We start from the raw sequence: 27,818 nt of genomic DNA on the forward strand, positions 1-27,818 counted from the left end.
AGGTTTGGGACTGGGTTTTGTGCTAGTATGATGACCCCCCCACCACCACCACCATGATGCCTATACTCCTCTTTGGTTTAATGATCAATTACCTGAACTACTCTCCCTTCCTGCTGACCCTGGTATAAATTTCCTGGTGGGCCGATGTCCATTGGGGCCGCCTGAACCCTCCTCTCTGCCGCTGCCAAGTACATAATGAGCTCTTAGCAGTTATTAACGCTGTGAGAATCAGGTGCTCATGTAACTGGCCAGTGACCGCACATGCCCTCCTGAATTCAACTGTGGACGACAGAAAATGGCAGCTACTGATGGCCACCACAGAGGGACAGCTTATGGGGAAGTATATTGTGCTGCACTGTGGTATATGGGTCTGCTGTCATGGTATTGATTGCCCCGCCCAGGGGCGTAACTATAGGGGAAGCAGGTGAAGCGGCTGCTTTGGGGCCCTGACCCAGAAGGGGCCCATCCAGGAGGAGGACTAAAAGATTTCGTCAGGGCCCCCTCAACAGTATTACACAATGAAATTATATACAGTGGCAGTATAGACAATGTATAAAACGGATGGAACAGCTGCCGGCCCTGGTCTGAGAGAGCGATCTTTACTAGTCACAAGAATGGGGGCAGCATGAAAGGAAGGGGTCGCTAAAAAATTACTGGGGGAGGGGGGCCCCATTCAAAAAATTTCTGAGGGACCCAGTCATTTGTAGGTACGCCACTGGCCCAGCCTACTTGAGTTGCCCCGCCTTCTGTCAACATGGGGCCACTTTTAGGTTGTTTTTTTTTCCAGGGTCACTAACTTTCTAGTCCACTGTGCTGAAACTACAGAGAGTAATAACCCCAGGTATTCTGCAGCCAAGCCAATACACACTGCTTTATATACAGTATATTGGAATACTAACTATAACCGGGTTCCATCAACAGGGCAACACAGCAGCTATTTAACTTACTGGTTTAATATGATTTAATAACAGTGCCTATAACTTACAGACAGACAATACAAAAGGAAAAAGAAAAAAGAATTACATAAAAATTAAACTCACGGTTCAAGTATTCCTGCTAGTCGAGTTTGCCATTCGTTTCTTATAGTCCTTTACCCAGGGAGCCATGTTTGTTATATCATGGCCCCCCCCCCACACACACACACTCTGCCCACACATAACCAGGTGGGTTTTTAAAACTTTGACTTGGCAAACACACCATATATTTCCTTGGTCCACTCATACAATTAAGGCTACTTTCACACTGCCAGTAGGCTGTTCCGGCAGAGCTCTCTGGATCCAGTGTTGCCGGACTGTACTGGAATGCCCGCCGGCCCACAACAATAATTGTGAGGCCAAATCCTGGCATATTTGCTTAGATTGTCTTGCATTTGTTTGAGGAGGCTGAAAATCAGCCAGAAACAGAGGCTAAAAATCCCATAGTCCTTCACTTCACTTGCCCAGTCTGAGAAAGAATGAGAAGACAAACAGCAGGAGAGAGAGAGATAAGGCGGCTCAACTGCTCAATAGAATGGCTGAGGTGCTGAACTGCTGGTTTGACTCACCCAGTCAAAGAAAGAGAGTTTAAAATAAGGAGATAGCAGGCACACTCATAAGTGGGATTAATAATGGTAGTTTTATTTAAAATACTAGTTTAAAAATAAGGTAGGGATTTTTATAGCATAGGTGAGTGACTGGGGGAATCTGGACACTGGTGGTGGGTGCCAGATAAGGGGTGGCTGGTACCAGTTTTTTAGGATGGATCCGTGTGGGAAAATTAGTGGTGTCTAGTCCATTAGGATAAATGGTGTATAGAGTAGTGGAAAAAAGATGATAAAAAAATGTTAGGACATAGAAATAAGGAATAAAAATCTGTGAAAAATAATAATATACTTTTCCAGGATGAATATATTATAAATAGATAGATGTATAAGTTGCGATAAAAAGAAGTTGTCAAGTCTTGTAAAATATAAATCATACACAGTATGGTCCCTTGTGGGACTTTAGCTTATATAAGGTAGCGCTAAAAGAAAAAATGGATGAAAAAAGCACGATCCTGTATAGTATACTGTGTGAAGCTTATGCTTATGGAGGAAAGAAACAACAACCTGTGGGGGAATTGGTGTTCTGGACCTCGGTACGGCGTCCCGTACTGTCTTGGGTTCAGAGATCACGTGCTCACCAACACTAGATCACGTGCACACCTAACAGACGCGCGCGCTTGGATACCACGCGGGACGCCGACAGCCGTAGAACAGAGCTGCAAGCAACATCTGGTTGGAACACTGACGGAAGACCTCACCGCGTGGTGGGTAAGTGATCTCTGAACCCAAGACAGTACGGGACGCCGTACCGAGGTCCAGAACACCAATTCCCCCACAGGTTGTTGTTTCTTTCCTCCATAAGCATAAGCTTCACACTGTATACTATACAGGATCGTGCTTTTTTCATCCATTTTTTCTTTTAGCGCTACCTTATATAAGCTAAAGTCCCACAAGGGACCATACTGTGTATGATTATATTTTACAAGACTTGACAACTTCTTTTTATCGCAACTTATACATCTATCTATTTATAAAGGGACATAGACTGATCACCAACTGCTGGGATAGGATAATATATCCATAGAAGCCCACCAAAAAAAGATCCAACACATGGTCAATAGCACCAGTAGTACATCTTATTGACTTTTACAACTTTTTTCATCCTGGAAAAGTATATTATTATTTTTCACAGATTTTTATTCCTTATTTCTATGTCCTAACATTTTTTTATCACCTTTTTTTATCACCTTTTTTCCACCACTCTATATACCATTTATCCTAACGGACTAGACACCACTAATTTTCCCACACGGATCCATCCTAAAAAACTGGTACCAGCCACCCCTTATCTGGCACCCACCACAAGTGTCCAGATTCCCCCACTCATTTACCTATGCTATAAAAATCCCTACCTTATTTTTAAACTAGTATTTTAAATAAAACTACCATTATTAATCCCATTTACGAGTGTGCCTGCTATCTCCTTATTATAAACAGCAGGGGGTCATCAATGGCCAACACCCTGCGATTTAGCCATCAACTCTTTGAAACAGTAAGGAAACAGAGTCAAATACAAATGCCTTATGTTCATCACACATATCTTGGTCAAATCACAGTTAATGGTGAACTTTTCAGGGGGCATTTTTTTCTGATTGCATCTTACTCATTTATGTCTACACATCATTTTTTCAATCGGCCTTTATTAAAAATGTTTAGCCATTGCTGAGACACAAGAGTAAAAAAAAAAAAATTTCATTGTTTGCAAGCTGTTACTTTGTGTTTTCTTTGAATCTCATCAGCTGATGGCTCATGTGTAGTCTTTATGTTTGATCTCCTGACCTCATAAACACTCATTATAGCTCAATTATCAAAACTGATAAAAATATGGCTTAAATATGTGTTTATGAGGTCATTAGGTCACAGATAACAGCTCTACATGACCTGTCGGCTGACAGGTAAAGAAAACACAAAGTGACAGCTTGCAAACAGACTGCAAAAAAGGTGAAAAGATTTGAAGGATATGAACAGCTCCGGAGGCATTTTTTCAATGATTGCATTTTATTTTGAAAGATTTCATTTCATTTTGGGCTACATTTTACTCATTTTTCTGAGTTTATGGATGTGACGAAGAGAGACAAGAAAATACTTTAAGTCACCGAACACTAATGTTGATCCACTGAAAACAAACCAAGCCAAATGCTCAAAAGACCAAAAAAGTCAAGAATTAATAATCATTCTGAAAAGATCCAATTCAATGGGAAAACTGATGGTTAGAACAGTTTAAAAAAAATGAAGAAGAAGCAACAAGATGGATGGAGACATTCACAGACATCATGAAAAATTCATTGAGAAGCCTGAAGATCCCAACAGAAGACCGAACATCATGGAAAAACACTATTTATGTGGTCATGAAGAGTCAAATTCAACTTGACAATTGTACATTGTTCCATGGAATATCCTGTAGGTCATTAAAGCTATAGAGGACTTTAGTGTTGGAGAGATAACAGAGCTTTGTCCTCTGTCTGTTTTGAAGGCCCCTTTACTGATGTGATGTTGATGTAAATATACCTGTTGAAAGCATCATGGAGGGCTCCTCAGATATTTTAATATTTTCATCATTTACTATCACTGTAAACAGTAAAAAAAAATCAAGAATTAATATATATTATAAAAGATCTAATTCAGTAGAGAAAACAATGATGCCTGGACCAGAAGAAGGAAAATGAGGAAGACAATACATTGAGATGTCTATTGTAGGTCAAAAACATGAGGTGATGTATTTAACTAAATGTATAGTTATTAAAGGGCTTCTGTCACCCCCCTACAGTCATTTTTCATTTTTGGGCTACTTAAAATCCTTATACTGCGATTTATCAATATATAATGCTCTTACTTTTTTTCGTTCAGTAGTTTCTTAAAAAAACTGACTTTTATAAAATGTAAATTACCTCTCTACCAGCAAGTAGGGCGGCTACTTGCTGGTAGCAGCCGCATCCTCCTTTCATAAAGACGCCCCCTCCTCATGTTGATTGACAGGGCCAGCGAGCGCTCTCCTCCTCTGGCTGGCCCTGTCTGCGTTCTAAATCTCACGCCTGCGCCGTACCGGTCTTCAGTCGGTGCAGGCGCATTGATAGGAGGACGCCCGCTTGGCCGCTCTTTCCTCAGTGCGCCTGGTGTAGATGTGACATGATCGGTGCAGGCGCATTGAGGAAGGAGCGGCCGAGCGAGCGTCCTCCTCTCAGTGCGCCTGCGCCGACTGAAGACCGGTACGGCGCAGGTGCGAGATTTAGAACGCAGACAGGGCCAGCCAGAGGACGAGCGCGCTCGCTGGCCCTGTCAATCAACATGAGGAGGGGGCGTCTTTATGAAAGGAGGATGCGGCTGCTACCTACCCAAATCAATTGAGAGTGCCATCCACATGGATGAGTGGCCCAATGAACGCCATGAAAACATTCCCCAGACCATAACGCTTCAACTACCAGCTTGTGTTCTTCCAACAATGGTTGCAGGATGTTTGTTCTCTGAGGTTTCTCACCTGACAGGGCAATGTTAATCTGTTTGATGAAACAGAAAAACGTGACTCATCAGACAGGGCAACCCGTTACCAATCAGCAGAGGTCGAATACTGCCGCAAAAATTTAAGTATTTTTCTGTCGTTAAAACTTCATTAGCAGGAGGTGCAGTGACCATACATCTGCTTTTAAACCCCATACGCAGTAGGGTTCCCTGAACTGTTCTTTTAGACACATGGCTGGTAGCCTGCTGGATCATTTTCACTGTGAGCTGCTCCACTGTACCATGTCACGCTACCTTTGCATACCTTCGTAGCAGACGTTCACCTCTCTTGTCCACTCATGATACACTTTCACCACAGCAGCAGCGAACAGTTCACAAAATACTGCCACCCTTGTCCCGAATAATCATCTCTTATTGCAACTCTGATAAATCAACCATTTTACCAATGACAACGAAGGATATATGTGCAGACAGCCTATTCCCCCCCTTATATGCCCACCTTTCAGATAACCACACATGACTTCCTTCATGAGCTACTTGCTAACAATGTTGAAAGTAGGAAGTCATAATAATGTGACTCAACTGTGTATTACTGTCATTTAGTGCAAAATGCAGAAAAGTGATTTATCCATAAATAATTATCTAAATAGATTACACAGATACTATAATATACTGCCGTGTTTATATGCAGTACATTAGCCAATCACTAAATGGTTAGGACATATTTAGGTATGCCCTCAAACGCAAAAATGTCGGCAGACAGACCAAGGGGTCATTGCAAAGGGCACATGGTTGCCTTCCCATATACTTGACCTGACAATAAACAACTAAATCAAGTTCCCCTTTGGTTTACACCTATATTTGACCATTACACTGGAAGAATGGCTTTCTTTATAAAATGGTTTTCCGAGACCCACTGGGTCCCACAAAACTACCTTGATTACACATAACACACCTGGAAGAGATAGTTTCTAATACACTTAACGTTTTGAAGTTGCGTGGATCAGCCCTTCTGAAATCCAGTCACTGTATGCTCCCCTCTCTCAGACTCCAGCTTCCACCGACGTCACATCCTTTACCAGGTTTCAGGTCTGCGCTATGGAGGAGTTGTTACTTCTGTTGTGGACCGGGCCAGAACTATTCCCCTCTCTCTAGTGCATGCACAGATAAGGTGGATTCAGGAGTTTGCACATGCGCCAGGGAGTGAAAAGTTCTGCCCCTTACCACAGACGAAATGACGACCCTTCCATAGTGATAGAGATGTGTGAATTTTATTCTATATTTTGTATCACTAGGACTGTAATTAGTTAACTTTTTCTGCCTTACAAGTGCCTCCCACCCCCCTCTTTGTTTCAAGACTGGAGAAGAGAGGTGGGGGGGGGGATGACGACAAAGAGCTGTGCTGTGGGAAGTGTCTGTTTTCTCATCTTTGTACAGGTGTCCCAAGGGAGGTGTATAGACTGTGGAGGAATGAATGAATAAGCCAATGATATGGCTTGATGATATATACATATTATTCACTGCCTATAGAGAGGCACCTCCTTGAATTGTCACACATGACGTATGCAGTATTATTGTTAGAATAGACGCCATTAGAATATGGCGTCTACTAGATGTTTACATTAGTTCACATTCCAAAGTGGTGCACAATGCGCAGGTGTTAGAGTGTTCTCTGTTTCTCTTATCTCTTTTTCCTTTGTGACCAATGAAACAATGTTTAAGCCTCAGAGAGGACTGCCCTCTTCTGAAGATGTATATAACGCTTACTTTTTGTAATAAAAAGGTAGAGATTGCTTTGACCAGCTTCTGTGTCCAGTCTCTCAACCACGCGTGGATATTAACCCCTGGGGGGGGTACATTGATTTGGAGCACCAGAGTGCATCTCAAATGCTCTAATTTAGGGCGACTTTAATAATAGCCCAGACCAGAAACCTGGTAAAAGATGTAACACAAGAGGAAGCTGGATTTTCAGAGAGAAGCATCCCATGCCCAGTGGACGTTGACCCATGCAACTATGGAACTATAAGTATATGAAAAACTTTCTCCTACAGGTGTTTGTGTAAGCAAGCTCACTGGGTCCTGAAAGACCCATTTATCTTGCTCGTTACAAAGGTTAGGGAAATCACTAAGAATTATACGAAGCCTAAGTGAGGGAACTTTAATGGGAATGTATAGATATATAAAGTACTGCTCCTGCAGAAGGACACAAGTGAAGAAAATTTAGCAATACATATACGAGTACCTGCAAGAGTTAAATTGGGGATTTCAGGGCTTTTCTCTGTACAGGATAATAAAAACAGATTATTAAATAAAAATACACATATATATGAGTCCCTGCAAGAGTTAAATTAGGGATTTCAGTTCTTTTCTCTGTACAGTATAATAAAAACAGATAATTAAATAATACACATACGAGTACCTGCAAGAGTTAAATTGGGTATTTCAGTGCTTTTCTCTGTACAGGATAATAAAAACAGATTATTAAAGGGTTAAAGTCACAACACAGTATAATAGCTATGGGATTAAAATGGTTAACCAGCTTTTACTAAGTGATGGCCTATTCCCAGTAAACACCATCACTAGCTGATTATTGGGGGTCCAACAGAACCTCCCGCCGATCAGCTGTCTGAGCATAGCCCTGATGCAGGAAGTCGGCACCGGAACTACAAAGCACCATCAACCTTGTAGTGGATGGAGCTCATTGCTACAGTGCTACTCCTATTGACTTCAATGGACCCTACCGATTAGCTAATGATGGCCTATCCAGAGGATAGTCCATCAATTAGTAAAGGCTGGACAACCCCTTTAAATCAGAAGTATCATAGGGTAAAACTGTGAGAAGGTAGGATTAAGCATTCACTGGGTTACACTTGCCATACCCTTAGATGTTAACTGACCAAATCAGGTGTGGCTGGGTGTGTATTTTGGCCTCCTGACTCTCCCTTGATGGCAGATAAGGATTGGGCATGTTAGATTTCAACTGTTCAATCCTTTTGTTAGCTGGGGAGATAAGCTGCTGCCAGAGGAATCTGCTTTGTCCACTCTTCTATTCACTACATATGCAAACTCAAGCTCGCATATGTATGGGAGGATCGAGAGGGATGGCTCTCATGTGTGTAGCTGGCCTTAATGGTTACTGGTGATGTCATAGAAGTGCCTACATTTCGACCAGTGGTGCACCTGCCACAGAAGACTTCATTTCCTCCACTATGGAAGAGAAGAAGGGTGGAGGCCAACCCAACAATAAGTGCCATTTATTGTACATATATCAAATATTATTAGTATGGAGATGAAGGGTTGTTAATGTTTTTTGTCCCCATATAGTTTTATTTGTTGGTAACCTCATAGCTCTTTACACAGAGCGCTGTGCTGTCAACAAACGATGGTCTTTAATGCCACATAAAAGACCCAATCGCCCATTAAACAAGAAGGGGTTACCGGGAAGTGTGAAGTCAGTAAATCACTTAAATGTATTAAAGTTAGGCCACTTCTTTTATTTTATTTAACTTTTTATTTTATTCTACTGTATGCAGATTATATATAGATATGTATCAGTGGCATAACTAGAAATGACTGGGCCCCACAGCAAATTTTTGAATGGGCCCCCTTCCGCCAGCAATTTTTTCGCAAATCTCTCGACTCCTGTGCAACCCCCACTCCTAAGGCTAGTCATGATCCCCCTCTCAGACAAGACCCGGCGGCCGCTCAATCAGTTTCCTACAGTGTCAGTGTATAATACTGTTGAGGGGGTCCAGACAAAATCTTTTAGTTTAGACAGTTTGGGCCCCAAAGCAGTTGCTTTTCCTATAGCTACTCCCCTGATATGTACATATGTGTTCAGAAATAAACCTACAGCAGTATATATTGGTAGGAGTGTGATCTATAGGTAAATACCTGGATAAGGTGGACAGATGTCTAGTGTCAATGCTGCATTTATACCTACAAAAAAAAAAAAAAAAAAAGATTAATAAAACATGTGACTTTCATTGTTGACATTTTATTGTCTTTTTCTACTATGAATTATGAATCTATGAGTTATATGAATCTATCATGTGACCACTTACAAAAACGTATTTGTCGATACTGGAAAACCCCTCTAACTACTTCTACTTTATTAATAAATGGGTTGTCCAGCAGGATAGCAAAATCATTACCCCCACAAGATTTTTTGGACCAACCGCCACATACATAATAATCAACACAATGTTACTGTGTATGGTCTGCTTTAAAAGGTATGTATATTTTTGCAATCGTGTTTGTGTTGCTACAATGCATCTAAAATAAAAATTGAAGACTTAAAAATAAAAATCTACAATTTGGTGTATACAGCTCTTTCTGCAAACCTAGGTGTGTCCATGGTTACAGTCTGCAAACATACCCCTGGTGTTATGTTTCACTCTGCTTCACTTACCTCCGGCCCTACTGTCTGTAAGTGATCAAGAAGAGGGGATAGAGGAAGTGAAGAAACACTTAGCATAGCTTTGAATAGCAACTATGTCTGACTACACAGGGTTTGTATTCTGTAACCATGGACACAAAGATCTGCATAAGAGCTGATTGTTCATAATCAGAGCTAAAGTTGCAAGAAAAAGTATGTAAACCCTTTGGAATGATATGGATTTCTGCACAAATTGGTCATAAAATGTGATCTGACCTTCATCTAAGTCACAACAATAGACAATCACAGTCTGCTTAAACTAATAAACACACAAAGAATTAAATGTTACCATGTTTTTATTGAACACACCATGTAAACATTCACAGTGCAGGTGGAAAAAGTTTGTGAACCCCTAGACTAATGACATCTCCAAGAGCTAATTGGAGTGAGGTGTCAGCCAACTGGAGTCCAATCAATGAGATGAGATTGGAGGTGTTGGTTACAGCTGCCCTGCCCTATAAAAAACACACACCAGTTCTGGGTTTGCTTTTCACAAGAAGCATTGCCTGATGTGAATGATGCCTCGCACAAATGAGCTCTCAGAAGACCTACGATTAAGAATTGTTGACTTTCATAGAGCTGGAAAGGGTTATAAAAGTATCTCCAAAAGCCTTGCTGTTCATCAGTCCACGGAAAGACAAATTGTCTATAAATGGAGAAAGTTCAGCCCTGCTGCTACTCTTCCTAGGAGTGGCCGTCATGACTGCAAGAGCACAGCGCAGACTGCTCAATTAGGTGAAGAAGAATCCTAGAGTGTCAGCTAAAGACTTACAAAAGTCTCTGGCATATGCGAACATCCCTGTTAGCGAATCTACGATACGTAAAACACTAAACAAGAATGGATTTCATGGGAGGATACCACAGAGAAAGCCACTGCTATCCAAAAAAAACATTGCTGCACGTTTACAGTTTGCACAAGAGCACCTGGATGTTCCACAGCAGTACTGGCAAAATATTCTGTGGACAGATGAAACCAAAGTGGAGTTGTTTGGAAGAAACACACAACACTATGTGTGGAGAAAAAGAGGCACAGCACACCAACATCAACATCAAAACCTCATCCCAACTGTGAAGTATGGTGGTGGGGGCATCATGGTTTGGGGCCGTTTTGCTGCGTCAGGGCCTGACGGATTGCCATCAAAGTTAAAATTAATTCCCAAGTTTATCAAAACATTTTCTGTCTACCAGCTGAAGCTCAACAGAAGATGGGTGTTGCAACAGGACAACGACCCAAAGAATAGAAGTAAATCAACAGAATGTCTTAAACCGAAGAAAATACACCTTCTGGAGTGGCCCAGTCAGAGTCCTGACCTCAACCCGATTGAGATGCTGTGGCATGACCTCAAGAAAGCGATTCACACCAGACATCCCAAGAATATTGCTGAACTGAAACAGTTCTGTAAAGAGGAATGGTCAAGAATTACTCCTGACCGTTGTGCACATCTGATCTGCAACTACAGGAAACGTTTGGTTGAAGTTATTGCTGCCAAAGGAGGTTCAACCAGTTATTAAATCCAAGGGTTCACATACTTTTTCCACCTGCACTGTGAATGTTTACATGGTGTGTTCAATAAAAACATGGTAACATTTAATTCGTGTGTTATTAGTTTAAGCAGACTGTGAGTGTCTATTGTTGTGACTTAGATGAAGATCAGATCACATTTTATGACCAATTTGTGCAGAAATCCATAATCATTCCAAAGGGTTCACATACTTTTTAATGCAAATGTATATGCAAAGTTTTTGTATTGTACATGCATAAGAACAATAACAAATGGTTGCTACATGTCAATGGTTGCACACATCCTTTAACCGCTTGCCGACCACCAGTTGACTATATACATCCAGGTGGCGGTAGGCACATACAGGAGTGGGTATCTCTGCATGGATATTTCAAAATATCCTGGCAGATATGCATGATTAGCATGCAACTGTGGGAGTGGGGAACATGCCATCATTGAAAGCCGGGTACCTATAGAGAAGGCAGAGACATTTTTTATTTTTTTAAGGGTCCATTCACACATCCGTGTGTGTTTTGCGGATCCACAAAACACAGACGGCGGCAATGTGCGTTGTTCTATTTTTTTCAGGATCGGAACTGCGGACCCGGAAGTGCGGGTCCGCAATTCCGATCGGGGCCGCACGTCGTGCGGCCCCATAGAAATGTATGGGTCCGCAATTCCGTTCCGTGGAATGGAATTGCGGATGTGTGAATGGACCCTTACTGTCCCCTGCCTTCCCCATTGCTCCATACACAGGGCTCAATGAGCACTGTGTATACAGATCAGAAAGCGCCAATACCACTTCCTGCTCGGATACAGTTTGTCAAGTGATCGCCGGCTGCTGGGAGTCTGCATGAGCTGCTGGGTCTTAGCAGACCCAGATCAGCACTGCAGGGAGGTTGTATAGCCTTGTACAACCTCTCTGAGGATGGTACTTCTGCTGTAACTGGGGCTACAATGTCAGCTTGTTTAATGTCCTCCTAAGGTCTTGTATAGAGGGCAAAAATTGTAAAATAAAATGGTAATAATAATACTAATACTACTACTAATACTAATACTAATAATACTAATAATAATAATACTAATAATATACACCTCTGGCATTATACAGTACATAATCTTTTTTCATTGACATGACCTACATCTCAAGATTATATGGAGTCCAGGGTAGCGTTTGAGGTAGAATTCTTGAAACACATAGGCAAATAAGCTTTCAAGGTCATGTATTGTCCGGATTTGACTCAGAGCTTCATATAGCACCTCTATGGTGGACCTCTTGTCAGCTTGCAGCTTCTGTAAAGCAACAGGTTATTCCATAGTAAGCATACCAAAACACCAGTTCAAATCAGGAAAAACATGTAAAAAATAATTTCCAGACCATGCAACTAACCCGGTATGTCCCTCCACAAGAGGGTGTCAAAGAATGACAAAAGTGTCATATCTATAGTTGACCGCCACTTGAGACTCCCTTCAAGAGCGATGAGCTGCTAAGTAGTAGCGTTTCCTCATCTGACAGGCCCAGTCTACCCATGCATTACATATTTCTACATTTATCTGAATGGGTGCATATAATCCTACCGTACATTTCCTGCATTGGCTGGCTTGTGCTACAGCTGGTAATAACAGCTGGCAGCAGCGGAATTATAAAATGAAATTCATACTACACTCACCATACCCAACTATTTTCAATAAGTAGACATTGTGCAGACGCTTTCAAGCACTTTAAACTCATGGATGCCTTCATGCAATTTTGTATCAAATGGTAATATTTTCTAAAGGTCGTAGGAACTAAAGGAACTGAGAAAACAAAGGGGTTGCCTTAAAGTATCAGTTCTGCCTGAAGAATTCCTATAAATCAGCTTAGTCAGTCCTAAGGAAAGAGCACCAACTTACCAACAGCTGTAGGTAAGAAAGAAGTTTAAAATCATGTAATCCTTGTAGAAAAGGAAACCGCTCATTTACAGCTTCACATATATAGGTTTTATTGTGATCAAAAACATCAACTATATCAGTGGCAATGCTGAACATTGGGTATAGTCCTCCATTGAATAGCGTGCTTGATTCTGTAGGGAAAGATAAAATTAGCATCATTTATGTTTCAAGGTTAACCTGACCAATCCTACCAGAGAGAATTAGCCATTTCTCTAGATTATCAACCTTTTTGAGATGTAGCACCTTCCAGATGACATGTGGTTAGTTGTCCATTTGGTACTCATTTAAAATCTTGGTTTAATTCCTAACGTTTGGGCACCCCTGGTCAAAATTACTGTTAGTGTGAACAGTTAAGCAAGTTGAAGAAATTGCATAAAGTTAAGACGACACATTCCCTTTGTATTGTAAGCAAAAACAAATTTTTTTCATTTTTAAAATAACAAAAAAGGAAAAGGGCTCGAAGCAAAACTTTGGGCACCCTGCATGGTTAATATCTAGTAGCACCCTCTTTGGCAAGGATCACAGCCAAGAGTTTTTTAATTCTTGTTTTAGGGATTTTCATCCATACTTCATTGCAAAAGTCCAGTTCTGCGAGATTCCTGGGTCATCTGGCATGCACTGCTCTTTTAAGGTCTATTCATAGATTTTCAATGATGTTCAGATCAGGGGATTGTGAGGTCCATGCTAAAACCTTCAAATTGCACCTTTTGGAGGTAGTCCATTGTGGATTTTGAGGTGTTTAGGATCATTATTAATTTGTAGAAGTGTATCCTCTTTTCAACTTAAAGGGGTTGTCTCACGTCAGCAAGTGGCATTTTTCATATGGACAAAGTTAATACAAGGCACTTACTAATGTGTTCTTATTGTCCATTTTGTTTTCTTTGTTGGCTGGATTCCTTTTTTAAATCACATTATATACTACTAGTTTCCATGGTTACGACCACCATGCAATCCAGCATCGGTGGTCATACTTTCATATTATAAGAAAAATCACCAGCCTATGTGCACTCAGAGGCTGACGCTTTTTCCTATGGTGTGCAAACACGACCACTAATGCTGGATTGCAGGGTGGTCGTAACCATGGAAATGAGCAGTATATGATGTAATGGAAGAATGAATCCAGCCAGTAAAGGAGGCATTATGGGTAATGATACATTAGTAAGTGCCTTGTATTAACTTTCTCTACATGATAAATGTCATTTGCTGAAGTGAAAACCCTTTTAAGCTTTTTTTTTTTTTTTTTTTTTTTTTTTTTTTACAGTTGCTTGTTATGCCTCTACCCGTGAAATGTTCCCTGTGCCATTGGCTGCAACACAACCCCAAAGCATGATTGATTCACCCCATGCTTTATGGTTGGAGAGGTGTTCTTTTTATAAAATTCTGTGCCCTTTTTGTTCTCCAGACATACCTTTGCTCATTGTGGTCAGAGTTCCATTTTAAACTCTAATCCACAGGACTTGTTTCCAAAATGCCTTAGACTTGTTTCAATGTTCGTTTGGAAACTTCTGTTGCGGAATTTTGTGGTGAGGACGCACATGGTGTTTTCTTCCAATGACTCTTTTATGAAGTCTCGCTGAACAGTAGAACAATGTAGCACAACTCCAGAGCCTGGTAAATCTTCCTGAACGTCTTTTGCATGCAAGCGGGGGGGTTCCGATTGACCTTTTTAGAAAATCAAACAAGCAGCTGTATTTCTTGGTCTTCCTGTTAACTGTCCTTTCTGAATTACATTTTGAACTGAGTAAATGGCAAACTGAAAAAGCTTTGCTATCTTCATATAGCCTTCTCCTGATTTGTGGGACTCAACAATTTTCATTTTCAGAGGGTTAGGCAGCTGCTTAGAAGAACTCAGAGATACTCTTTTTTTGAGACAGGGTTAGAGGAGTTTGGGTATTTATAAAGCTTTAAAATTTGTATCACCTGGCCTTTGCTAACGATGATTGTGGCCTTAACCCTAACAGGCTATTTAAAGCGAACCTTTCACCAGGATTTCACCTAATAAACTATTACCAGTACCTTATAGATTATGCTCATTCTGTTTAAATGCATTCTTGTCTCGCTTTCCTGGGATGTATATTGATGAAAAAAATGACTTATAAAGTCCTTGTCTCCAGCTCCTGCAGTCACGGTGGAAGTCAAGGGGGTAGCCCTTCCCTCACTCCAGGCTTTAACTCCCCTGCCCTAACCCCTCCTCTAACTAGTGTAACTGATGTTTGTACTGGCGGCGCATGCGCCGTTGGTCTCAGTAGCAGCGCGATCCCGTCTATCGCGCGGACTGAAGCGCGATCCTGTAAGTGAATTGCGCATGCACCGTCCGTCCCCGATGCCTCCCTGTCTTCTATTCAGGCGAGCGCCTGAAGAACAGAAGACAGGGAGGCATCGGGGATGGACGGCGCATGCGCAATTCACTTACAGGATCGCGCTTCAGTCCGCGCGATAGACGGGATCGCGCTGCTACGGAGACCAACGGCGCATGCGCCGCCAGTACAAGCGCGGTCCCGGCGACTGAGCCGGGTGTCAGTTACACTAGTTAGGGGAGGGGAGTTACAGCCCGGAGTGAGGGAAGGGCTACCCCCTTGACTTCCACCGTGACTGCAGGAACTGGAGACAAGGACTTTATAAGTCGTTTTTTTCATCAATATACATCCCAGGAAAGCGGGACAAGAATGCATTTAAACAGAATGAGCATAATCTATAAAAAGGTACTGGTAATAGATTATTAGGTGAAATCCTGGTGAAAGGTTCGCTTTAAGGTCTGAGACCTCAGTCAAAATTATCAGAGCACTAAAATCTCCTTGGGTTCCCATATTTTTGCAAGGTACTCCTTTCCTTTTTTTTCAATCTAAAATAGCACAAAACCAAGATAATACACTGATATTGCTTAAAAAGTTGAAAATTGTGTTTGATCTTTACCTTTATGCCTTTTGGAGATCATCTCATTTTCAACCTGCTTAACTATTCACAGCAACAGTCATTTTGGCCAGGGGCGCCCAAACTTTAGCATGTCACTGTATGTAAACCCTGTTGGAGAAGCATTGTGTGCAATGGATTCTGCACACAATGCCAAATAAGTATTTACAACAGCAAGCATCAGCACCTCTTCTTCTGGAGTGCACTACAATCCCCAGCACCTCTTTATTTCCCTATAATCTTACCACCTAATGGAGAAGTTGACAAGAAGAGACAGAATGAGCTGAGCAGGGGGAGCAGCCCAAACAGGAGAAAGAGAGAGAAAGCACATGGCTAATGATGGTCCCAGGCTTCTGGAATGCAGGGAGAGAGGTCATCAGTGACCGCAACATGCAAAAAGCAGAGAAAGAGTCCTAACACCCTTGGAGTTCCACAGAAGCACCACTGAGGCCCACAGAGTTTCGAGAACTGTCCACAGTAACTTGGACTGCTTCAGAGGAGGATCTTACCAAGCACTCCATTTTCATCCAGGGTACTACTGAATGCTGTGGCCCCAAACTGGATCCTGGTGTAACTACAGTTTTGCTGCTGAATGGAGTGTGTAGACATTGCTCGGACTCTGGCTTGGTAGTCTGTTATTGAAAAGTGAAAGAACTGTTGCTTACAGCAGTGTTCCTCAATTCCAGTCCTAGGGGCCTGTCATACATTTTCATAAGTGTACAATCTTATCTGAAGATATTATAGTCTAAACATCAATGCTCATTGCCTTTAAGTGTAATCACAGACTGAACCAAAGTCTAAAATATTTCTGTAGGATTGAAATAGGCCTAAATGAGGTTATGCTGAGTTCAGTTTGGGTAACCTGTTTGTAACGGACATAGAATGTATTGTCTCTTAAAAATTATTGTGAGCAGATGTAGTGTATCTGTTAATACTATAATGGGTCCTACAGACATGTATCTGTGAGAGACAACCATTTTAATAGCAATGTATTATTTTACTTCATTACAAAGTCATTAAGGAAGTCTGCCTTATAGGAAGCATTGGGTGTGTGAATGTCCCATTCATGTCTTCATAATTATATTCTATATATTCCTGTGTGGTGCATTTATATTTGCAACATATTTTAACCAATGAATTATATAATAGGTCATCTATGTAATATATATATATATATATATATATATATATATATATATATATATATATATATATTTTTCACCGATTGAATATAGCCTTTTTAAAGGTCTAGAAAGTATTGAAGTTGTCTTCCTATTAACTGGATTTCATGAGGAGAGCTGAATGTTATTAGCAAGCCATGTGGACAAGTTAAATAAGGTCCATTGTCCCTTGTCCATTATCATGAATTTAAAAAGCCTGGAGGATAGTGACTCCAAAATTGTCTAGATGGATAAGTAAAATGTCAGGAAGAAACCCTTAATACTGATGTATATAGGAGAGGATAAAAAGGTCATGTGAACGTATTATAAAGGTATTTAGAATTAAGGTTTGAAATTATGTGGTACAACAGTGCCATCTAGAGGTAGATGGACGATATTCTATTATTTTATAACTTGTTTTCTCCAGCATATCAAGGGTTAAGATTACATCATAGTAGTATTAACATACGTTACACCCTCCTCAGTTGATTGGCCACCAATGTGTTAAATACAAGGGTGGGAGGGGGGGCTGGCCGCACTGGCCGCCAATGTGTTAAATACGGGGGGAGGGGGGGGGTCTGCCCCCTGTTGCCTAGCAGCACCTGCCAGGCAGCAGGGGGCAGTCATGTACACAGTTCTTTTAGTATATTCTAACCTGAAGCGTCCCCGTCACCATGGGAACGCCTCTGTGTTAGGATATACTGTCGGATCTGAGTTTTCATGAAGTGAAAAATCAGATCTAAAAAGCTTTTATGCAGACGGGTCAGTCTGTGTGAAAGTAGCCTACGGACAAGGATGACAATCTTGTGTGCATCCGTGTTTTTTTCACGGACCCATTGACTTGAATGGGTCCGTGAACCGTTGTCCGTCCAAAAAATAGGACAGGTCATATTTTTTTGACGGACAGGAAACACGGATCACGGATGCAGCTGCAAAACAGTGCATTTTCCGATTTTTCCATGGACCCATTGAAAGTCAATAGGTCCGCGAAAAAAAAAACGGAAAACGGAACAACGGCCGCGGATGCACACAGCAGTCGTGTGCATGAGGCCTTAGAGGACTTTGTTGTGCTCATAATATTAACATGCACCATTGGTTCCTGGAGGCATGCCAAAGATTAGACTATGTCTCAGCATTGCTGGAGCTAGAGTAGATTATGCATTATTAGGAGTTAGCTAGGAAGGGCATGCTAGCTAGCGGTTATCTGCAGTATACAGTAAGTGTATGTGATCATCATCAACAGCAGGTCACAGTTATGAGTTCATTAGCAGCTGAGTGGTAAGCTTCATCTTCTCATATTTGCTAGAATTGTTCTACTGTTGTATTTTGTTAGCCTAACCAGGCCTGGGATATATATACCTCACTCTCTACCACTATAGTGGTGGTATTTGTGTTGGGGCATGGTTTGGTCACCAAGCAGTATGGCCGCGTGAACACAGCTCCTCAACAGTTCGGCTCAAAGGAAAGTTCTTGTGTCTGCCAGTGACTTATACAGCTCTGAATTGGAACCACACATGTCACAGATGGGCAGGAAGAGAACATTGAGGGCTCCTACTCCCTCTAACTTGAGGTACATATCATTATCTGAGGTGGAAGCTATGACTAAAAGATGGCACTAGCTCTCAGTCGGATGACTCATCAAGATCTCCAGGACCTGCTGTAAAAAAAAAAAAAAAAAAAAAAAAGACAAAAAAAAAAAAAGAAAGAGATCGTGGAGAAGATTTTAGAAAGCAGAGAGCTACAACAACAAGATGATTAATCTAAAATGGCGGATGTTCCCGAACTTGCTAAACAACAGCTTTCTGATGTTTGGCCTCCCGATAAGCGCTACACTAAAAGCAATAAAATGCTCCTGCCCATTAGCTCAGAGAAGGATACCACACCGACTGCAAGCCATGCAAAGTAGAAAGCAAAGCTCCAAGACCACGCTGCAGATATACAGTTGTGGCCAAAAGTTTTGAGAATTAGATAAAATATTGGAAATGGGAAAAGTTGCTGCTTAAATTTTTATAATAGCAATTTGCATATACTCCAGAATGTTATGAAGAGTGATCAGATGAATTGCATAGTCCTTCTTTGCCATGAAAATTAACTTAATCCCAAAAAAAACTTTCCACTGCATTTCATTACTGTCATTAAAGGACCTGCTGAGATCATTTCAGTAATCGTCTTGTTAACTCAGGTGAGAATGTTGACGAGCACAAGGCTGGAGATCATTATGTCAGGCTGATTGGGTTAAAATGGCAGACTTGACATGTTAAAGGAGGGTGATGCTTGAAATCATTGTTCTTCCATTGTTAACCATGGTGACCTGCAAAGAAACGCGTGCAGCCATCATTGCGTTGCAAAAAAATGGCTTCACAGGCAAGGATATTGTGGCTACTAAGATTGCACCTCAATCAACAATTTTTTAGGATCATCAAGAACTTCAAGGAAAGAGGTTCAATTCTTGTTAAGAAGGCTTCAGGGCGTCCAAGAAAGTCCAGCAAGCGCCAGGATCGTCTCCTAAAGAGGATTCAGCTGCGGGATCGGAGTGCCACCAGTGCAGAGCTTGCTCAGGAATGGCAGCAGGCAGGTGTGAGCGCATCTGCACGCACAGTGAGGCGAAGACTTTTGGAAAATGGCCTGGTGTCAAGAAGGCCAGCAAAGAAGCCACTTCTCTCCAAAAAAACATCAGGGACAGATTGATCTTCTGCAGAAAGTATGGTGAATGGACTGCTGAGGACTGGGGCAAAGTCATATTCTCCGATGAAGCCTCTTTCCGATTGTTTGGGGCATCTGGAAAAAGGCTTGTCCGGAGAAGAAGTTGAGCGCTACCATCAGTTCTGTGACAGTAAAGCATCCTGAGACCATTCATGTGTGGGGTTGCTTCTCATCCAAGGGAGTGGGCTCACTCACAATTTTGCCCAAAAACACAGCCATGAATAAAGAATGGTACCAAAACACCCTCCAACAGCAACTTCTTCCAACAATCCAACAACAGTTTGGTGAAGAACAATGCATTTTCCAGCACGATGGAGCACCGTGCCATAAGGCAAAAGTGATAACTAAGTGGCTCGGGGACCAAAACGTTGACATTTTGGGTCCACGGCCTGGAAACTCCCCAGATCTTAATCCCATTGAGAACTTGTGGTCAATCCTCAAGAGGCGGGTGGACAAACAAAAACCCACTAATTCTGACAAACTCCAAGAAGTGATTATGAAAGAATGGGTTGCTATCAGTCAGGAATTGGCCCAGAAGTTGATTGAGAGCATGCCCAGTCGAATTGCAGAGGTCCTGAAAAAGAAGGGCCAACACTGCAAATACTGACTCTTTGCATAAATGTCATGTAATTGTCAATAAAAGCCTTTGAAACGTATGAAGTGCGTGTAATTATATTTCACTACATCACAGAAACAACTGAAACAAAGATCTAAAAGCAGTTTAGCAGCAAACTTTGTGAAAACTAATATTTGTGTCATTCTCAAAACTTTTGGCCACGACTGTAGAAGTGCTGATGCATGCAACATTATCTACAGACATTTCACTGGAAACCCTTGCCGACTTTCAGACTAAAAATAAAGAGCTTTCTGTGTAGCTACTGAAAGACATGCTCTTGCGCAATTCTACAGTCAGGTCCATAAATATTGGGACATCGACACAATTCTAACATTTTTGGCTCTATACACCACCACAATGGATTTGAAATGAAACAAACAAGATGTGCTTTAACTGCAGACTTTCAGCTTTAATTTGAGGGTATTTACATCCAAATCAGGTGAACGGTGTAGGAATTCCAACAGTTTGCATATGTGCCTCCTACTTGTTAAGGAACCAAAAGTAATGGGACAGAATAATAATCATAAAATCAAACTTTCACTTTTTAATACTTGGTTGCAAATCCTTTGCAGTCAATTACAGCCTGAAGTCTGGAACGCATAGACATCACCAGATGCTGGGTTTCATCCCTGGTGATGCTCTGCCAGGCCTCTACTGCAACTGTCTTCAGTTCCTGCTTGTTCTTGGGGCATTTTCCCTTCAGTTTTGTCTTCAGCAAGTGAAATGCATGCTCAATCGGATTCAGCTCAGGTGATTGATTTGGCCATTGCAGAACATTCCACTTCTTTCCCTTAAAAAACTCTTTGGTTGCTTTTGCAGTATGCTTTGGGTCATTGTCCATCTGCACTGTGAAGCGCCTTCCAATGAGTTCTGAAGCATTTGGCTGAATATGAGCAGATAGTATTGCCCGAAACACTTCAGAATTCATCCTGCTGCTTTTGTCAGCAGTCACATCATCAATAAATACAAGAGAACCAGTTCCATTGGCAGCCATACATGCCCACGCCATGACACTACCACCACCATGCTTCACTGATGAGGTGGTATGCTTAGGATCATGAGCAGTTCCTTTCCTTTTCCATACTCTTCTCTTCCCATCACTCTGGTACAAGTTGATCTTGGTCTCATCTGTCCATAGGATGTTGTTCCAGAACTGTGAAGGCTTTTTTAGATGTCGTTTGGCAAACTCTAATCTGGCCTTCCTGTTTTGAGGCTCACCATCTTGTGGTGAACCCTCTGTATTAACTCTGGTGAAGTCTTCTCTTGGTTGTAGACTTTGACACACATACACCTACCTCCTGGAGAGTGTTCTTGATCTGGCCAACTGTTGTGAAGGGTGGTTTCTTCACCAGGGAAAGAATTCTTCGGTCATCCACCACAGTTGTTTTCCGTGGTCTTTTGCTGTTGCTGAGCTCACCGGTGCGTTCCTTCTTTTTAAGAATGTTCCAAACTGTTGTTTTGGCCACGCCTAATGTTTTTGCTATCTCTGATGGGTTTGTTTTGTTTTTTAAGCCTAATGATTGCTTGCTTCACTGACAGTGACAGCTCTTTGGATCTTATCTTGAGAGTTGACAGCAACAGATTCCAAATGCAAATACCACACTTGAAATGAACTCTGGACCTTTTATCTGTTCATTGTAATTAGGATAATGAGGGAATAACACACACCTGGCCATGGAACAGCAGAGAAGCCAACTGTCCCATTACTTTTGGTGCCTTAACAAGTGGGAGGCACATATACAAACTGTTGTAATTCCTACACCGTTCACCTGATTTGGATGTAAATACCCTCAAAATAAAGCTGACAGTCTGCAGTTAAAGCACATCTTGTTCATTTCATTTCAAATCCATTGTGGTGGTGTATAGAGCCAAAAATGTTAGAATTGTGTTGATGTCCCAATATTTATGGACCTGACTGTATATACAAAAGGACTTAAACAAGCTGTATCTCCATTCCAGCAGTCTCTACATGAACCTGGGGGAAGGGTCTCTTTCCTACTGAATCTAAAATGACCTTTTCCTCCTCTTACAATGAGCTTGTGGATTCACATCATTCTATGGAAGATACTACTGATGTATGACAAGCGAAAATTGTAGACCTAGAAGACTGGAGTAGAAGGAATAACATCATATTAAGGGGAATCTCAAAATCGATTTCTAGCTCTTCTCTGGTACCAAATATCACTACTTTCATATAAAGGAGCAATTGCTTAACAAAAACAAGGAAAGCCCAGAAATTGTCTATACCCTATACTGAAATTAAACTTTTTACCGACCAGTTGCAACCTTGCAAGCGAGAATTACATTTCTCTCGTAAACCCGGATTTTACACCAAAGCAACATTCCATACAGATGGGGATTTCCGGTCAAGATTCTTCTATCTCGCAACGGTTCCACCCATACCATCAAAACTCCTGAGACGCGATTTGACCTACTGAAGTCATTGAAAGGGATTTTGGAAATCCTGTCCCTTAGAGGAAGCAAGCCGGCACCACCGCATATCGCTGAGGAATGGTCTACAGTTCACCCAACTAGATCCTGAGTAACTCTTATAAGTGAGCAGTTCTGTAGATTACACTTGCTGTGCCTCACATTTGCCGATATATTTAGACCCCATATATACACCAGTAGCATACTGTACCATTATAATAGTTTTGATTGTTATGTACACTGTTTTGCTTCTTGTCCTATCTGCAGTCTATGGTAACACATATCACCTAGTGGTGGCTATTGATTTAGAGTTAGCTGCTTTCGGGTTGTGGGCTTGGTAGAGTCTCCCACAGGCATCCTCATATCGATGTGTTCTTAACGCAACCTGCATTATTGACCCTATATCTTGTCCATGATTATCAGGGGATTAAATTTCCCATTTAAAAGAAACCTCCTCTGGATTGAAGAAAGAGCAAAAATGTGAAAGGATATGTGTTCAAGAGACGCATATTTCTCATTCTAACCACCAAAACTTTTCAAATATTATATTTTCTTCCTTCTGAAAGATAAAAATAGGGGAGTCTTGGTGGCCTTGGGAGACACTATTACCTCCTGTATACATGAGCAATGTGTCGACCCAGGAAGTGGATACATACGGTAATTCTTCCCCTACCACAACACAACTGGCTCTACTTCTGTTGGACATCGACAAATTTCCTCCAGAACATAGATTGATTATTGCACATATACTAATGGTGACCATACTGGTCATTACCAGAAATTGGAAGAAGCAGACTACCCCACACATACAGGAAGTCCCAAACCGGGTGAATATTACATGGTCCTATGAAAGAATGTTTGCTTACATACACAGTAGAGTTTCTCAATTTCAATTAGCATGGAGCATTTAGGGAAACTGAAGATTCTACTCTGAGCGATGTATGAAGACTTATAATAATATAGACCGCAGTTACCGTTTTCTTTTTATGTTTGTCAATGCCTTTTGTCAAAGTCATAATTATTTCATTTATCATCACTTCTGAATTGTCAGATATACATTGTGGATATTTTTTGTCTGATTTATAATGGAGGTCATTGACATTTTGCTATATAATTTACGTCATTAGAATGTCATTGCTTATTGTATTGTAAGCTTGTTCTTATAACTGACAAAAAAAAAATCAATAAAAATATTATCACACAGAATGCATTTGTGTTGTGCCATGTGATTTCACCTTGCACTTGATCTACAGTATAATTGTATTTGTTCTTCTTGGTCCTCTATGGTTTTTAAACAGTTGTTTTTATCATTTTACCTTGTGAATGTGTACGGAGCTGTGGCAGAGGTCAACAGAGGAAGGTCCTCCTAAGATCCCTAAAGAGCTGCCAATTGGGTGGAGGCACTGTGCCACAGTGAGATGACACCCTGCTTACAGAAACTGGTACTAAAGGGGTGTTATACTACAAATATGTAAGTTTTGCAGTTTGTGTTCTGTTACAGAAGCCAAGTACAAGTTGGGATTTGTAGGACTTATTGGTGGCTCATCTAGAATACAAACATTTCAGATTGCAGTTGCAGTCCTTCTGGTCTTGAATAGACACTGACAAGTCGAGAAAAAAAATAAAAAATGTAGGTAGAGGTAAGCGTATGGCCATATGTTTACATTTTATGATGCAGTTTTGAATGAATTAAAACTCCTGATTTTGGCATCTAAAATCACATCAGTAAACCCGAGCCACTGGCAGTGGCCTTAGGGTAAAGTCACAGATGGCAGATTTGTTGCAGAAATTTCTGCGACAGTCCCATTAATATGAATGGGGCTGTAACAGATGTAAGAAGAGTAGCAGAGGAGAGGTGTTCCTGTTCAGGCGCGGAAAAGTAGTAATGAACCGCAGCACTCCCAGGTCTTCAAGCAATGTGTTGTTTATTCACCAAAACGTGCAACGTTTCGACCTAACATGGTCTTTCTCAAGAGACAGGTAGAGATAGAAAGACAGCAAATTAGCCCCACCAGATGTTGCAGTCAATATGAATATTCCAGGGATATAGAGGCAGAGCCCTGAGAAAGAGCACCTGGTATACAGAGCCACTAAGAAAGCAGGAAATATACCGTATTTTTCGCCCTACAAGATGCACCAGCCCATAAGATGTAGGTTTTAGAGGAGGACAATAAGAAAAAAATATTTTTCGTCAGACCATTAATCAGACCCCCAATGTTAATAAGACCCTCAATCAGACCCCCAATGTTAAGACCTCAGCTCAGACCCCAATGTGAATTACCCACAATCATAAATCAGATAAGAACCACAATATAAATAAGACCCCCCCCCCCATTCAGACCTGAGATCAGCCCCCAGCCTCTTATTCAGGGCCTAGCCACTTTTATTCAGCCCCCTGCCTCAGATCACATAAAATAAAATACGCCAGCGCGCTTGCTCTTTCTGCCGCGGCTGTGCTGTGATCTGATGCGCACAGCGTGAGGTCACAGAGCACCCTCACACTGTGCACAGCCACAGCACACACCGAACAGCCAAGGACCACAAAGGTGAGTACAGAGCCTTCACCGCTTCCCGATCCTCCGGTACTAATGAGCGCTTCCATAATGAAAGCGCTCATTAGTATTCACCAAATAAGACACAGTGACATTTTTCCGCCACTTTGAGGGGGGAAAAAAGTGCGTCTTCTGAGGCTAAAAGTACGCTAGATGTCAGCTATTACAGAATTTCATCCAAGAAACCTTAACATACAGATGGACTGTTCCAGTAAGCCCAGCAATAATCTGGTGCTGCCATTATTTCAAGTACCCCATGTGGAGTTAAAAGCTATTGCTTTGGGGGCAATGTTACTCATTTTGGGTTAAAAATTTTTTTTTCAATTAGTCTTTATTAAAAATATTGAGCAGTTCTGTTTAAGGCTGGGTTCAGACCTGAGCGTCTTTGATATGCGCGTTTAACGCGCGTTTTTGACGCACGTTTTTTGCAATAGTAAACGCGCGTTTGACGCGCGTTTGTGTGATTGACTGCAATGTCCTATGGCCACAAACGCGCGTCAAAACGCCCCAAAGAAGCTCAAGTACTTGTTTGAGCGTAGGGCGTTTTACAGCGCGTTTTTCAGCGCTGTAAAACGCTCAAGTGAGAACCAGGGCCATAGGGAAGCATTGGTTTTCATGTGTTGAGCGTTTTACAGCGCGTTTGAACGCGCTGTAAAACGCTCAAGTGTGAACCCAGCCTTAAAGAGTTAACCGTTTTACTAGCTGGATGAATTGTACTAATTTCTGACCAATCATTGGTAAGATGGCCAATTACACACAGAGATCTTTTGTTATACATCTGTTAGACAGATATATATATATATATATATATATAATCTTTATATCTCTGTTGGACAGATAATCTGTTGGTATAATACAGGCCCAAGATAAGGATTGAGCGTTTACAAGGTCTGAGAGCAGAAATAAGGAGCCCCTCCGCTCCCTGCCTGACTGAGCAGAGATAAAATTTAGATCCTGCTAATAGAGCATCTCAGCTCTGTACAGAAAAAAGGACTCCATATTTTAAATAAAGACCAATTGAAAAAAAAATATTTTGACATAATAATGAATACAAACAAGACTTAAAAGGGGTATTCCCATCTTAATGATCACTGTTAAATCTGTTAATGATTTAACAGTGATCATTTTTCTAAATATATTTAATTAACCAATTCCCACCCCTTAGAAGAAAATAAACATATACTTACCTGACTGTCTTCAGTCTTCCCTGGTTACGGCCACCGCTCTTCTCAGGAATCGCGGTGGCCACGCTTGCGCAGACGACTTCTTCTCTTCTCCCGGCCGGCCGCGCGCAGTCCCAAAAGCGTACGCCGAGGCCGCGCATGCGCTATGGTGATTTCTTCCTGCCAGTATAGTATACTTGCCAGGAAGAAGTCACCAGGGCGCATGCGCGGCCTCGGCGTGCACGTTCAGTCCAGCGCCCGGCCGGGAGAAGACTTCAATCAAGATGGAGCCCGCCCCCTGCCAAGTGCCAATTTGCCATCTGTTATTACAAACTTATGATGCAAAGCCAAAATGGACCAGAGGGTTTGGTGCTGTTGACTATATAGAAGAGAATCCTTTACATCTACCCAGCAGCAAGGGAGATGGGATCACCCTAGACTTGGTCCTTTGTCTTATGGCTTTGTATGATATGTACATTCCTGGGTCTGAACAAAAAAAAAAAAATAATATAAAACACAAAATCTTAAGAATTCAATCCCTGATTTTGGGGACATGTGAAATTTTACATTTTGGATTAAGGCACACTTTAAGGTTGTGGATCAGAGGGTATCTAAAAGGAATGACTATCCATCCAACAGCTATTTGTAGAATGAGGTTGGTGGGGCTTATTCTTAAATCCCCCTCTTGCACAAGATCTTCTCCTGCCACAGATTACACCTGAATGATCCAGTATTACAGTATATAGGTGCTGTCAAAGGTGCAACAAGTCAATGAGATTAACCCTCCATATCCCCTCATCATTGTAAGGAATATGTAGTAGATGAAAGTCAATGTACCTTGTAATATGTCCTGTAGGCCAGGATACAGCTTCAGGTAACACTGCTGGAATATGTATTCAAACACTATATTTAATTTCATGTCCTTCTTCTCTATTAATGACAAAGATTCATATATGACACGAGAGACAGGCCTCTCATCTGCCTGCAGTTTCTGTAAAAGATAGAAAGTGCATTGTTTAAGGGTTAGAATAATCTCTCCATTAAAGCCATCAGTTCTGGATATTGTCATGGATCCGGCTTTAGTTATGACGAGTTCACACACGGCAACTGTAGCCTTCAACTTGTTCATTCTTGTTATGGCCAACACCATTACATTAATACATCCCCTACTTGGCATCTTCTTCCAACTGTATGTTGTACATATCCTGACCAGATGCCTCTCAGCATCATATTGCTAGGCAGATGTCCAGGACAGACACAGCCCAGGGTGCCAATGGGTTTACAAATGGAGCCTCCACCTTCTGTAAAACCATTTAGATACTATGGTCAGCATTGGCTGATCCATCTAAGGGATTAAACAGCCAGGATCGGAGT

General features: G+C 41.5%; 1 protein-coding gene across 3 annotated transcripts in view; it reads right to left on the minus strand.

The window, feature by feature from the left end:
• Positions 1 to 27,818, minus strand: part of LOC120990374 (sp110 nuclear body protein-like) — an 83,020-nt gene that overhangs the window by 30,307 nt on the left and 24,895 nt on the right. The window contains exons 5-12 of one of the 3 annotated variants that reach the window (XM_040419141.1): positions 27,282 to 27,435; positions 16,330 to 16,452; positions 12,872 to 13,041; positions 12,121 to 12,271; positions 8,933 to 8,977; positions 7,458 to 7,493; positions 7,281 to 7,316; positions 4,091 to 4,150 (exon numbers count right to left, since the gene is read on the minus strand). In XM_040419141.1, coding sequence (XP_040275075.1) covers positions 4,091 to 4,150; positions 7,281 to 7,316; positions 7,458 to 7,493; positions 8,933 to 8,977; positions 12,121 to 12,271; positions 12,872 to 13,041; positions 16,330 to 16,452; positions 27,282 to 27,435 — 775 coding nt within the window. Of the gene's footprint in view, positions 1 to 4,090; positions 4,151 to 7,280; positions 7,317 to 7,457; positions 7,506 to 8,932; positions 8,978 to 12,120; positions 12,272 to 12,871; positions 13,042 to 16,329; positions 16,453 to 27,281; positions 27,436 to 27,818 lie in introns of all 3 variants that reach the window. The other 2 variants (XM_040419143.1, XM_040419142.1) reach the window with 2 other exon arrangements.

Source organism: Bufo bufo, chromosome 2 (genome assembly GCF_905171765.1).
Source record: "Bufo bufo chromosome 2, aBufBuf1.1, whole genome shotgun sequence".
Taxonomy (NCBI): Eukaryota; Metazoa; Chordata; class Amphibia; order Anura; family Bufonidae; genus Bufo; species Bufo bufo.